The 14,080-nt window shown below is 47.8% G+C and overlaps 1 protein-coding gene across 2 annotated transcripts; it reads left to right on the top strand.

The window, feature by feature from the left end:
• Window positions 1-213: 213 nt before the first annotated feature.
• On the top strand, window positions 214-11,852 carry TBC1D25 (TBC1 domain family member 25). 2 transcript variants are annotated; one of them, XM_087427292.1, is made up of 7 exons: window positions 214-413; window positions 1,936-2,045; window positions 3,228-3,382; window positions 5,450-5,539; window positions 9,529-9,656; window positions 9,796-9,984; window positions 10,256-11,852. In XM_087427292.1, exons 1-7 carry the CDS (start codon window positions 294-296, stop codon window positions 11,615-11,617), a joined length of 2,154 nt encoding a protein of 717 aa, XP_087283418.1. In that variant the 5' UTR covers window positions 214-293; the 3' UTR covers window positions 11,618-11,852. The 2 variants fall into 2 exon arrangements, with proteins under 2 accessions (XP_087283418.1, XP_004435019.1); XM_004434962.3 differs by lacking the exon at window positions 5,450-5,539 and having other exon boundaries at window positions 215-413.
• The last annotated feature ends 2,228 nt before the right edge of the window (window positions 11,853-14,080 follow it).

Here is a 14,080-nt window from a genome sequence, read left to right as displayed (position 1 = left end):
ACCGCAGACGGGGGGAGGCGGAGCCTCAGAAGGCGCCTGCACATTGGCTGAAGTGAGGCCAATTGCCCGGCTTTTGGGGGCGGGGCTCCTGGCAACGGCACCATACGCGCATGCGCAGAGGCGACCTCAACCTTGTGCCAGGTGGGAGGGGCGGTTGGGGGGGAGCAGGGTCGCGCGGCGCACTCTGCGCCTGCGCCCGGGCGCAAGGTGGGGCTGCGGGCGCCCGCACTCTAGGGTGCGCGCAGGGGTAGGGGGCAACGGTCCACTGTCACCCTGAGACGGGTGGCGGCGGGATGGCGACGGCCTCTGGGTCCTCGGACTTGGCCTGCTCCGGAGCGCCCCCGCCTGGCGGGGGAGCCCAGGCGGCGGCGGCTGAGGAGGAGGAGCGAGAGGTGGTACGGGTCCGAGTCAAGGTGAGGCTGACGGCCGGTCGAGCAGCCCGTCCGGAGCTCCCAGGGGAGGGGAAGGTGGCTGTCCTAGGATGGAGGGCGGGACCTGAGATTTGAGGTGTTACCTGAGGGGCTAGGCTTGAGGGCAGAGTGATGGTGGTGGGCGGGAGGCGGGGGGGGGGCTGGACCAGGGAATACAGGGGCAGGGCCTGAGGGCGTGGGGACTGAAAATAGAGGGTGGGGGCCTATGGAATAGATAGGTGGAGATTATGGGCAGAGAGGAGGAGCTATAGGGTTCGAGGAGGGGCCTTAATAGTTGAGAAGTGGGGCCCTGAAGAATGAGGGCTGTTGCTGTCTGAAAGGGAGGCACTGAAGTCAGTTAGCGTATGTGTTGAGAGTGCACCCTGAGGGAGCTGACCTGCTCATCGGGGAGACAAACAGCTAGATAAATGAGATGCTTTGGACACTAGTGAATGTCATCAGGAAATAACGAAAAAGGTTCTGAACTAGGGAGTTAATTTAGCCAGGGTTCTATAGGGAACTCCTCAGAGAGCTATTGAAGTAGCAGAGACCCGAATAAAAAGGAGTCAGCCGTGTGCATATCAGGGGGGAAGAGTGTTCTAGGCAGAGGGAACAGCAAGAGCAAAGGCTGGGAGGTGGGGGTGAGTTTGGCATGTTCCCTTAAGTTCCCATATTGCTGGAACAGAGAGAGTGAGGGGAAGAGTGATAGGAGGTGAAAGAGAGATAAGAGAGGGGCGGATTGTGAAGGGCCTTTGGTGTGCACTCTGAGTAAGAAAGCTGTTGCAGTAGTTCCAGCAAGCAGTGACTGGGATGGCTCGGACTAGGGTCGTGGTATTGGTAGTGATGAGAAGAGAGTAGATTCTGGAGAAGTAAACATCACTTCAGTGTAATAGAGAAGCTCTAAGATAGAGGTTTGGGAGTTCAGAAAATAGATGATGTCTGAGCTGTGAGTGAGCCACTTGAAGAAAGTGGGAAGGACTTTCCAGACAGGGGGATCAGCACAAGCAAAGGCTTGGAGCCAGGATGTGTTCAAAGTAACTTCCAGCAATTTGGTCCTATAGGCCCACCTGCTGGGGACCGTGGGGTAGCCTTTGAAGAGATTTAAGCAGGCGAGTGTTGTAGATAGATGTGCTAGATTGGTTGCAGCATGGAGGACTGATTTAATAGGGGCCAGACTGGACATGGTGATCCTGCAAACCATTGTCGAGGGGATATAGAAGGATTGGGTGCCTGGACTCTTGCAGTAGCCTCCTCCTCACTGGACTACTGCTTTCTCCCTTGCCCCCCACAGTCTGTTCTTTGCAGAGCAGCCAGAAGGATCCTGTTAAGTCCTAAGTCAGGCCACATCCCTCCTCTGCTAACAACCCTTCTAAGGCACCCCCCCTCACCAAAGTCCTCACCATGGCCCAGAACACCTGCCTTGATCTGGCCCCCGCTGCTTCTCTGACCTTGCCTCCTACCACTCACTCCACTTCAGCATGGTGATGTGGCCCCTGATGGCCGACCCCATGTCTTCTCTCCCCAGAAATGCGAGAGCTTCTTGCCACCTGAGTTCCGCTCTTTTGCTGTTGACCCCCAGATCACCTCCCTCGATGTGTTACAGCACATCCTCATCCGAGCCTTTGACTTGAACGGGTGAGTAATGAGATCATGGGGACTGACCAGTGGGCCACCCACCTCAACAGTGGTTGTTTGGCTTTTTTGTTGTTGTTTGGTAGGGTTTTTGTTTGTTTGTTTATTTTATTATAAATAATCCCCCAGTGAACAGCCACATATGCATATCTTGGACTGTTTGGGGAAATTGAGTCATAGGATGAATTCCTAGCAGTGGTATTGCTGGGTTAAAGGGTGTGTGCTTTTTGAAATTCCAATGGATGTTTCCAAAGTGCTCTCCAGACAGGTTTTGCCAATTTACCATCTCACCAGCAGCATATAAAATGCCTGTTTCCCTCACACCCTCACAAACACTGGTTACTAGAAAACATTGGAAAATTTGCCAACCTAATAGATGAAAAGTGGTGTCTCTTGGGGGCAAGTGTGATGGTTATTTTGTTGTGGTTGTTATTTTGGAGGAATATGTGCACATGGTAACAAACTCAAAGAGTACAAAGGTGATGGCTAGTTAGGATGTTTCCATGGTTACAGTAGTTATCACACAGCATACTTCTTTGCATAGTTGCACAAGTGTATCTGAAGAACAAATTCTTAGTTGTTATTTGACTTTTCTTGCATAAACATTTTTTATTGTGAAAAATAACAAACATACAGATTGCTTTATTTTTTATGCAGTGAGAAGGCTGCTTTCTGGGCCGGCCCCGTGGCTTAGCGGTTAAGTGCGCGCACTCCGCTGCTGGCGGCCCGGGTTCGGATCCCGGGCGCGCGCCGATGCACTGCTTCTCCGGCCATGCTGAGGCCACGTCCCACGTACAGCAACTAGAAGGATGTGCAGCTATGACATACAACTATCTACTGGAGCTTTGGGGGAAAAAAATAAATAAAATTAAAAAAAAAGAAGGCTGCTTTCTTCCTACTTCTATCCCTCAACTACCCCGTTACCCTCCCTAGAGGGGACCAACCCTTTACCAGTTTCATTGTGCCCTCCAGATCCAAGCAGGTGTGTGTCTGTTTCTGTGTTTGGGTAACAAAGTGGAGATAAATGATCTGACCTCAGGATGCCTACAGTCCTCGGCACAGTACCCAGCACATAGTGGGAAGTTGTTTTCAACACCTTCTGTCTTCCCCTGCTTCTTTTGGAAACTGTCCCTGAGGCCTCCAGGAAACTGGGGCTCTGAGAGCTGTCACTCCTCCTCTGTCCAGGAAGAAGAACTTTGGCATCAACTACCTGGGCCGGGATCGGCTGGGGCAGGAAGCTTACCTCTCACTCCTGTCGGACTGGGACCTCAGCACAGCCTTCGCCACCGCCTCCAAACCTTACCTGCAACTGCGTGTAGACATTCGGCCCACTGAGGACAGTGAGTACCCTGCTTCCCAGAGACACTGCTCTTGGGCCCACCCTTTCCCCATAGGATGACACCACCCCTTGCAGTACCCTCCCTCCCAGTGGGCTGGGGAGGAAGGTATCCTATGTCCAAATCCTGGCTTGGCCTCTGGGCCTCAATTTCTTCACCTGTAAAGTAGAGATTATGGTATCTTAAGGCCATCGTGGGGATTAATCAGGGAAATTCATGTAAAATGCCTGAAACAGTGCATGGCTGCATAGTGAATGCTCAAAAAGTATTAGCTCTAATAACAATAATTATCATATTATCTTTACTATTATAGCATATAATCTAGTAATATATGTAATAATTAGATAATGCAGTATAATAATAGAGCTGTAGTATTATATGTTTCAGTTATAATAATATGTAAATAGAACAATGCTGATTATAATAATGGTAGTTGTATTTATTCATTCACTCATCCCGCACTCATATTCATTTGTTGGCACTCTTGCTATTCATTTGTTCCCTTGATCTCTCAGCCACTTCTTCTCTTCTCATATTTGTTCCCCCACTCTTGCCTGTGCTGGTCCCTGGGAGCACACAGATAAATTAAGACATGCTCCCCAAAATGTGATTATGGACCATACATTAGATATTAGTGTTGTATCAGTTTTAAATTTCCTGGGTATGGTAATGGTATCAAAGTTATTGAAGGAAAATGTCCTTGTTCTCAGGAAAAACACAGTTAAGTATTAAGGGGTCAAGTGTCATAATGTCTGCAGATAATTCGGCAAAAAATAATATGTATATATACAGAGAGAGCTAGATGAGGCAAATGTGGCAAAAATGTGAAGTTAGGAGACCTAGATGAAGGATGTATGAGTGTTTGATGTCTTTGTCTTTCTAACTTTATTGTAGATTTGAAGTTTTTTTAAATTTAAAAAGTTGTGGATTGGAAGGCATGGTTCCCAGCCTCAGGGAACTCATGTGCCCATTTGAGATGACTGAGGCATTTTATTAACATCATAACAACATATAAATAGCTAACATGGGTGGAACACTTGGGGCCATTCTACACACATAATATTTATTCATTGGATTGTCAAAATAATCCTACAGGGTAGGAACGATTGTTATCCTCATGTTATGGATGAGGAAACTGAGGCTCAGAGAGGGGACAGGATTTGTCCATGTCACAGAGACAGTAAGTAGAGGAGCAGGATTTGAACCCAAGTAGTGGCTGGCCCTTAACCATTTGACTCTACAAAATTTTGGGCTTGTTAAGATTGGCAGCCTTGAGAAAAAGAGATAAGAAAAAAAGGGAGATACGCAGAGAAAGAAACAAGTCAGAGAGAAAGGTAGTGACAGAGACAGGCAGAGAGACAAATGGAAAAAGACAAGTAGCCAGAGACACAGGAACCTCTGCCACTGAGTAGCCCTATGTGCTTAGGTCAGTCACTTAATTAATTCCCCAAGCCTCAGTTTCCTCAGCTGTAAAATAGACACAGTAGCACTATTTCAGTAAAGAAATCAGATCTGCTTGGCTAATAAACATGTGAAGAAAACCCCAACTTTTATAAGAACTGAGAGGAATGCAAATAAAGCAAAGAGACGGACACCCATTAGTTTGGCAAAAAGATTTTTAAAAGTTATTTTTTTAAAAAAGAATCAACTTTCCAATTATTGATGAGTCGGTTCTTTTTCCTGTTGTTGTCTTATTTACCAAATTCCTGCATGTACATGAGTTTGTTTCTAAATTCCTGATCCTCTTACATTGATCTCTTGTTAAATCCTAAGCCAATTCCATGTTGTTTTAATCACATAGCTTTATGATATGTTTTAATGTTTTCCTTTTTAAAAATATTTCTTGAGTATTCTTGTGCACTTACTGTTCTTTTCTTTTATTAGAATTAGCTTATCATTCCATTACTATCCTGATGGAAATTTTATTGGAGTTACATTTTTTAAAGAAATTAGTTTTTAATTACCCAGTAAATACATTCTCTTTATTAAAAATGAAAACATTTCAAATAATGCTGAAGTCTCCTGGAACCACTATGCCTAATCTTAATCCCCTACCCTTTTGCCCTGCAGGAACCACTTTGATCAGTTTGATGTTGCAGGTCCTTTATTTATTCGCTCAGACACACACACACACAAAAATTTGTCCACATACAGAGATATGTAAGTATATTCGTATTTGTATATATACACAAATGGTATGTGTTTAAAATAACTGATATCATACTATACATTAATAAGTAAGTATCCAATAGATGGAGATGTTATAAGTATTATTAATGGCATTCTTGTGATCATGTTCATGACTGTGAAAGCAACAGGCATGTTGTGACCACTTGGATGGCCCAGTCCCTCTTTCTGGGAAAAAGTCAGTTTCTGTCACCTCTGCAATTGGAAGATTACCAAGCCTAGACCTTCGACCCATTTGTGCATTGGTGATATGAATCCTCTTCCTGTCATATATATTGAAAATATTTTTTCTCAGCTTATCTTTTGTTTTATGGCATTGTTTATGGTGTCTTTTTTTGTCCTACCAAAAATTAAAATTTGTGTGCAGCCTTATACATATAACGATCTTTTCCTTTATGATTTCTGAGTTGATCCCCTTACTTAGAAACATCTTCTCCATCCACAAGCTTATAGAAATATTCTCTTACATTTTCTTTTAATATGCTTATTGTTTTCTTTTTTACATATAAATCTGTACTCTCTCAACATTGTGATGAGTAGACCTAGCTTTTTAAAAAAATTCCAGATAAATAGTCAGTTTTGCCAGCATCATTTATTAAATAGCCACCTTTTCTACACTGATTTGAAGTGTCACTTTTGTTGTATACTGAGTTCCCATATGTACTTCGATTTATTTCTGGGCTTTCTATTGCATTCCACCGATTGGCTCTATTTGTCTATTGCTATGCTAAGACCATATTTTTAGCACAGTGGTTTTGTGGGAAATTTTAATAAGGCAAGCGTTGCCATCCTCCCACTATTCTTTTTTTGGGTCTTCTTTTTCTTAACTATTTTTAAATGTGAATTCTTTCATATGAACCTTAAAATAATTTTATCCAGTTCCAGGAAAAACCCCATTAGATTTCTGATTGGTATTGCACAGAATCTATATATTAATTTAGAGTTTGGGAAGCCTGACAATTTTATGATAAGGAAATGTAGTACGTATAGCATATATTATGTCATACCACAAGCAGGGCCTGGGGCAGCACCCCATAATGAAACACGTGGATGTTTCTTCAGGGAAATGTGTGCGTATGCACACTTAGTGGGTTACATAAAGACCACATATAGTCTCATTTCAGTTCAGATCAGCTTTTGCCACTAGATGAGTTTGTGCTTGTGGAAATCCTTTGCCCGTTTCACTAATGGGTTGGTTCTTTCTTTTTTTAATTGGTATAGAATGGCTCTCTTTTCCTGTAATGTTTCTGGCCTTGAGTGGAGCTTTTTCTGACATTCACATTGCTGCTCTTGCTTTCTGTTTGTTTGTGTTTGCCAGGTATACCTGTAGGTTTCTTCAGTTTTCAAACTTTCTTTGTCACCTTGTTTTAGGTATGTCTGTCAGAAAAACCTCATCTGGATTTATGCTTTTTTTTACACAAATGGCAGTGAAATCTTCAGACCACTTTTTCCCTCCAGTCTCTCCCACCCTCCCCAGCCCTTGAAATGGAAGCTTTAGAACACTTCTAATTCTTATTCTCCTTCTGATCCCCAGCCCTTCACTTCTGGGTTTTACTTAGACAGTATTTTTTTTTTCTTTTTAAATTCCAGGCTATCATTATCTTTTCTTTATAGTAGGTTGCTTATGTTTCAGGAATCCTAATGTACCACTTAATATTACAAACTCTCAGTCACAGTGTCTTTGTCATTTTATGTTTAACTGTATATATTAAAAACCTGTGGCCCATTGCCATTTACCCTCCCTTTTGCCTTCCCCCACCTTGAGCCCTTGTAGTCATTCAGTAGTCCTTTGCTTAGAGCGCTTCTTTGTTCTCCTCCAATAAGGTGCATGGGGTAGATGGACTCTAATGATCAAAAATGTCTTTCTCTGGCCACAATAGAGACATACTATCTTGGCTGGGTGTGGGGCCCTTGGATCTCAGGCCTTTCTTCTCAGTGCTCCATGGGTGCCGTGAGCCCCTCTCTTGCTTCCAGAGTAATGGGACAGAAGTCCATCGCCAGTCTGACCTTTCTGTTGTAAGCAGCCTGTTCTTTGTCTTTGGAAGCTGGCAACAGTTTTTCTTCATTCTTAGAATGTGGGCATTTCACCAGCCTGTGAATAGAGTGAGAGGAGGCCTGTTGTATGTGCTGTTTGTTGATTAATTCTATCTAAGACTTGATGAGCCATTTCTTCATCTCTGGGCCATTTTCCTTCATACCTGTGTGATTATAATGTCTCCACCTGATCCCTTTTCTCCCCCTGCATTTCCTAGTATTTGCATATTAGGTCTCCTGGACTTGCCCTCCAGGTCTCTCTACTTGTTCACTCAAGTCATCAAGCTTTATCTCTGTGCCTTGAAGGGATTCTTCTCTTTGGTCTTTCAGACTGTTGACCTTCATTTTGCCTGTTTAGTAGTGTGATCATCTTCATTTTACCTCTGAAGTATTTTAAATGCCCTAATTAATGTTTTAGAAAGACCATTCTGGCGGCTGTTGGGAGAAAGTGGAGAAGGGCAAAGAGGAAGCAGGAACTGGTTAGCAGACAGTTTGAGGTGAGAGATGTGGTGGCTGAGACAGGGCGATGTGGTGGAGATGAGAGAAGAGGTGGAATTGAAGCATGTTCTGCATGCAGAAGCCACAGGGCCTAGCGACAGTTTGGCCTTGGGAGCTGAGAGAGTTGGGGGCAGCAAGGATGTCTCAGGTTTCTGGCTTAAGCAACTGAGCAGATAGAGGTGCTGTTCACTCACATGAGGAGCAGAGGAGGAGGTTGTGTCTAGAGTGGATCTCGGGCTCGCCTCTTGGACCCCTTAGGTTTGCAGTGTGCTGTGAGACATCCAAGGAGAGGCAGTGACATCCAAATGTGGCCTAGGGTTTGCTTCCCCCTCAGCTCTGTGGGAGAAAGTACAGTGGACTCCATGGAAATGCTGCATAGGGATGGCATTTGCCTGCAAATGACAATGGCTTAAACAAATCGAAGTTGATTTGTTTCATATAGTAGAGTTTGAAAGCCACTGGACATTGCTTTTGTCAGCTTAGCAGCTCTGTGGCACCAGGGCTGACATCTCTTCAGTCTCTCGAATTTGCCTTGAGGTGGCCAGTGCTGCTTCAACCACTGCATCGCATTTGAGGCGAGAAGAAAGGACATGAGAGGGAGTAAAGAAGAGGGAGAAGGGGCAAACTTCTGCTGCTGTTCCATGGGCCAGAACTGGATGAAGTCAAACATAGCATTGTCTCCCCTGTCTAATGTACACGACATACCTGTTCCACAAATGCTTTTTCTAAAATCTGTCTGGGCTCTGGAGTAAGGTAAATAATGTTCAGACCCCAGCCCTACCATTTCCTGGCTGTAGAATCTTGGCCACTTACTAATTGTTCCAACCTTTTTGTCATTGTCTGTAAAATGAAAATGATAACGGTAGTGTATACCAATTGTGGGAATGTAAGATTAAGAGTTTGGGTTCTCGAGCTTTGGGCCTGGGCTTCAAATTTCAGTTCTTTCACTCCCTAGCTGTGGGGCCTTGGGCAACGGTCTTATCCTGACTGTGCCTATTTCCTCATAGAAAGAGGGCCGATAATAATGGTGCCTACCTCATAGGATGGATGTGAATATTAAATGAGTTAATATTTGCAAAGAGCTCAGAACACTTCCTGGCACTTAGCACTATGGAAGTGTTGTCCAGTGTTCTTAGTATTTACATTAAAGTTAAGCCCTTGTCATAGTGCCTGTCTCATAGTCAGTGCTAATAAATATTACTTTATATCATTAAAATATTACTATGAGAGTCTGCCCAGCCATTTTGTGAGACAGTTACCACAAAAGAATTATTCAGTTTTAATCTTTGCATCACTTGGATGACATGGGAAGAGAGAGTGGGAGTCACCTGTTGCCCTGTGGGTAGCCCGGCTTTGGTAGGAGAGGAACCCAGCCCTGAGGTCTGGGGTTCTCATTCCCATTCTCATATCACATCATTCTGTGTGCCCAGGCCCGCTGCTGGAGGACTGGGACATAATCAGCCCCAAGGATGTGATTGGCTCTGACGTGCTGCTGGCTGAGAAACGGTCATCGCTGACAACAGCTGCCCTGCCCTTCACACAGTCCATCCTTTCTCAGGTGGTTTCAGGGATCCCTGGGCCCAGCTGTGGTTGGAGGGCAGGGCCTACCTGGCACCCCCGATTCTGAGCATGCTGGTTGGCATCTGCCTCTAGCCTGCCCAGCTGACTGGCGGCCTCCCTCCTTCCTTCCTTCACAGGTGGGCCGCACCTTATCTAAGGTCCAGCAGGTGCTAAGCTGGTCATATGGCGAAGATGTCAAGCCTTTCAAGCCACCCCTGAGCGATGCTGAGTTTCACACGTACCTGAACCATGAGGGCCAGCTCTCCCGCCCCGAGGAGTTGCGCCTGCGGATCTATCACGGTGGTGTTGAGCCCTCCCTGCGAAAGGTGAGCCTCCTCGGTCACTCATTGGATCCATCACTCCTGCAGTCATGAAGAGCTCCTGAGACACATGCAGTGGACCACACTGTTGTAGGATGGCATGGAGATATTCCATGGCAGCAAGCTCTCCTTCAGGAGGGGCAGGAGTCAGAGGTGGGAAGGCAGACTTTTCCGAAGGAGGACAGAGGCCCAGGGAGGGTGAGTGGTGACAGATATACACTGGGGTGTGGTGGCTCATCTGTACAACTTCAGCCTCATCCTTTTCATCCCTGGCCAGGTGGTGTGGCGGTACCTGCTGAATGTGTACCCAGATGGGCTGACAGGCCGTGAGCGGATGGACTACATGAAACGCAAGAGTCGCGAGTATGAGCAGCTCAAGAGCGAGTGGGCACAGCGAGCGAGCCCCGAGGACCTGGAATTCATCCGAAGTACAGTCCTCAAGGATGTACTACGTACCGACCGGGCCCACCCCTACTACGCGGGGCCTGAGGATGGCCCACATCTGCGGGCACTGCACGACCTGCTCACCACCTATGCTGTTACCCACCCACAGGTGTCCTACTGCCAGGGCATGAGCGACCTTGCCTCGCCCATCCTCGCCGTCATGGACCACGAAGGCCATGCCTTTGTCTGCTTTTGTGGCATCATGAAGCGCCTGTCTGCGAACTTCCATCCTGATGGCCGTGCCATGGCCACCAAGTTCGCCCATCTCAAGCTGCTGCTGCGACATGCCGACCCTGACTTCTACCAGTACTTGCAAGAAGCTGGTGCTGATGACCTCTTCTTCTGTTACCGCTGGCTGCTACTTGAGCTCAAGCGTGAGTTCGCCTTTGACGATGCCCTCCGCATGCTTGAGGTCACCTGGAGTTCACTGCCCCCTGATCCTCCTGAACACGAGGTAGAGCTTGTCGGACCCCCCAGCCAAGTGGCAGACACTGGCTGTGGTGGCCACAGGGGGCGGCCTGTGAGACAGAGGCACATGTTAAGGCCTGCCGGTGCAAGAGGCAGTGCCTTCGAAGATGCTGTTGACCACTTGGGCATGAGCAGCCAGGGGCCTAGTGGTGGAGGGCGTCTCCTGAGACAAGCCAGCCTGGATGACCTGCAACAACTCAGGGATAACACGGGCTCCAGGAGGGACCCTCTGGTCCAGCTGCCCCGCCCAGCTGCCCTCATCAGCTGCAAGTCCCTCTCTGAGCCCTTGCTGAATTCTCCAGACCCACTGTTCTCTTCCTCTTCCCACCCTGATTCCCCATCCTCCTCATCTCCGTCATCCACCCAGGAGGCCTCTCCCGCTGGTGATGTGGCTGCAGGATCCCCCTTGATGCCAGAGGTGGGATCCCCACAAGACCCTGGGAAGTCCCTGCCACCCTCACCCCCACTGGGCCTGCCTCCACCCCAGGAGTTTGGCCGGGGGAACCCATTCATGCTCTTCCTCTGCCTCGCCATCCTGCTGGAGCACCGTGACCACATTATGCGCAACGGGCTGGATTACAACGAGCTGGCCATGCATTTTGACCGCCTTGTGCGAAAACACCACCTGGGGCGTGTCCTACGCCGGGCCAAGGCTCTCTTTGCTGATTACCTGCAGTCAGAGGTGTGGGACTCAGAGGAGGGAGCCGAGGCCACAGCCCCATCTTGATCGAGCTCCCTCCAGCCCACCATCGGCCCTACGGGATCTTCATTCTCTGCCGTGAGGGCCTACACATGAGACCCCACCTCCCTGCCTGCCAGCCCTAGACCTGTTGGAGCATGGGGCCATCTCTCTCCAGGTCTGAGAGTATGGGGCTCTGCTTTGGTACTGCCCCATAGAGGCCACGGCCTCTTTTTTCTGTTTTTGTCGTTTTGTTTTTAACAACTGTACTTTGCACACATAAGGTCACTGTGGTCTGTGTGTTTCTCTGCCCCCTCCCTGGTTTTTGTTGTAGAGGGAGTCCCCAGGGGCTCTTTACCTGACGGAGGTGAAATACTTCACTTAGTGGAGGGTCACTTCTGCTTCCCTAGTGGCGGGAGAGTGGTGAGGGAGTGCTGAGAATCGGTTCTAGAAGGTAAGCTAAGGTCGAGGACTGCTTGAGGAAGGCCTGAGGCTGTTTTGTGGTACATCTGTCTGCCTCTAAGGGTCTGGATTATGGGTGTGAATGTATATTTTCAGGACAGGCCCCTGAATGAGGAATGAGAGAGAGAGTTCCTGACTCAAAGAGGGCAAGATTCATTACAAAGACTGGAAGTGTGGGCTGCTTAAGAGAGAAGGGTTGGGCCAGCCACCTCTGGCATTCCACGTCACCATTTCTAGGATCCAGACCCTCCCCTGTGAGTCTTATGCACTAATGCTGGCAGTCCTGGGCAGGAGTCTAAGGCTCCTATTCTTGTCACTTGCTTTGGGGCCAGCTTGAGGGACTGTGGCCTTGCCATGCCTAGGGCTCTAAGCCCTAAGCTGGGTTTCCAGCTCATGGCTACCCGTCTAACCATTTCAGCAATAGAAACCATTTATTTGCCTTCTCCACTCCACTGATATGGACAAACAAATCAATCACTGATAAAGCTCAGGCCCTAAAAGAAGTCACCTGCCTATTTGGAGGATAATGATCACAAGAAGGTCGTTTTTCCCACTTCTCAGAAGGCGGATTATCTTATAGGCTGGGGACTGTCCTTCACAAAGGACCTGGCAGACGATGCGTGAGGTAACTGGGGTCCTTCAGGTTGTGACCTCACCATGCCAGGGTCTGGCCAGAAGTTGCTCCATTAGGCAATGCTAACAGAGGTGAGGGGCATCAGGGCAGCCATCCTCTCATCTGTCTCCCCCAAGAATGCCATAGATAGCTGGATATGACTCTTAAAAGGCTCCCATCACCCCCTAGTATTGGAGTGGAAGCTGACCATTCCTCAGATGAGGGCTCAATCACTGAAAGAGCAGGACAAGACCGTTCTGTGTTTAGGATGCTCCAAGACTATGGGTCTAAGAAACACATTTGCAGATAAGGGCCTCCAACCCCCACCCAGGGCCATCCAAGATATGGCAATGTCTGTCCCTCTGAGGACCTGAAATGTCCCCTTTGTTACTAACCAGCTGACACCCTCTGGGTGCATTCTGTGATTAATGAGCTCAGATATTTGAGGGGCCAGAGAAATCAATTCTGTGTATGGTGGCTTGGGACCTCTGAGGGCCAGAGGAGTCCTTTCTGTAAATAGAAGGCTCAGATGCCCTGAAGGGTAGAAACCTCTATTATGTCCTGAGGATACTTGGGGCTTCTGTTTCCTGCCAAGATGGCAAATAGCATAAGCCACTGATTCCCTTGCCTGAAAGCAGCCCTTGAGCAACTACAGAGGGAAACATGAGTTCCAGAAACTGCAGCACAGCTATGAAGACCTGTGGGGAAATGGAAGTCTGTCTTTAACTGGCCTGTGTTTTGAGTGGTGGACGGCTGGAGGCAGCAAATACAGGATAGGTTAGAGATTTACGGTCTGGCTCTCACCTCTCCCCCATGTTGCCTTGGGATGGTGCTTGTCTGCCCCTTCACTGCAGAAATCGTCCAAACCACTGGTACAAGTGTTGGGGGGGGGGCTAATGTCAGAGCAGCAAGAACCCTGCTGAGGGGTGGAAATGAGCAGCCAGAGGCAATCACTCCTCTACCTCTCCCCCTCCAGACACCAGGTCTGGTGGTGACACCTAGGGAGATGGCCTCCTCTACGGATTTAAACATGAAACCCCTACCAGAAGAATTGTCAGGTAGTGTGATAGCAGATGGGAGTGACAGCCCTGCTTTTCTGGTGCCCGGGACTGTCCACCCTCTGGCTTCATCTCCCCACACATCTCTTTACCCCTTGAACTCCAGGTGATTGAGCAGAGTCAAGTCTGGCCTTCAGCCTTCCCTCAGTACATTTTTTTTTTGTTTGGTGAGGAAAATTGGCCCTGCACTGACTTCTGTTGGCAATTTTCTTCCTCTTTTTTTTTTCTTGAGGAAGATTGTTGCTGAGCTAACATCTATGCCAGTCTTCCTCCATTTTGTATGTGGGACGCCACAACAGCATGGCTTGATGAGCAGTGTGTAGGTCCGCACCCAGGATCCGAACCTGTGAACCCTGGGCCACCAAAGCAGAGCATGCA

The sequence above is a fragment of the Ceratotherium simum genome, chromosome X (assembly GCF_057802395.1).
Source record: "Ceratotherium simum simum isolate JZ-2026a chromosome X, ASM5780239v1, whole genome shotgun sequence".
Classification (NCBI taxonomy): Eukaryota; Metazoa; Chordata; class Mammalia; order Perissodactyla; family Rhinocerotidae; genus Ceratotherium; species Ceratotherium simum.
The sequence above is the reverse complement of the archived record's forward strand: the minus strand, read 5'-3'. Positions and strand labels throughout refer to the sequence as shown.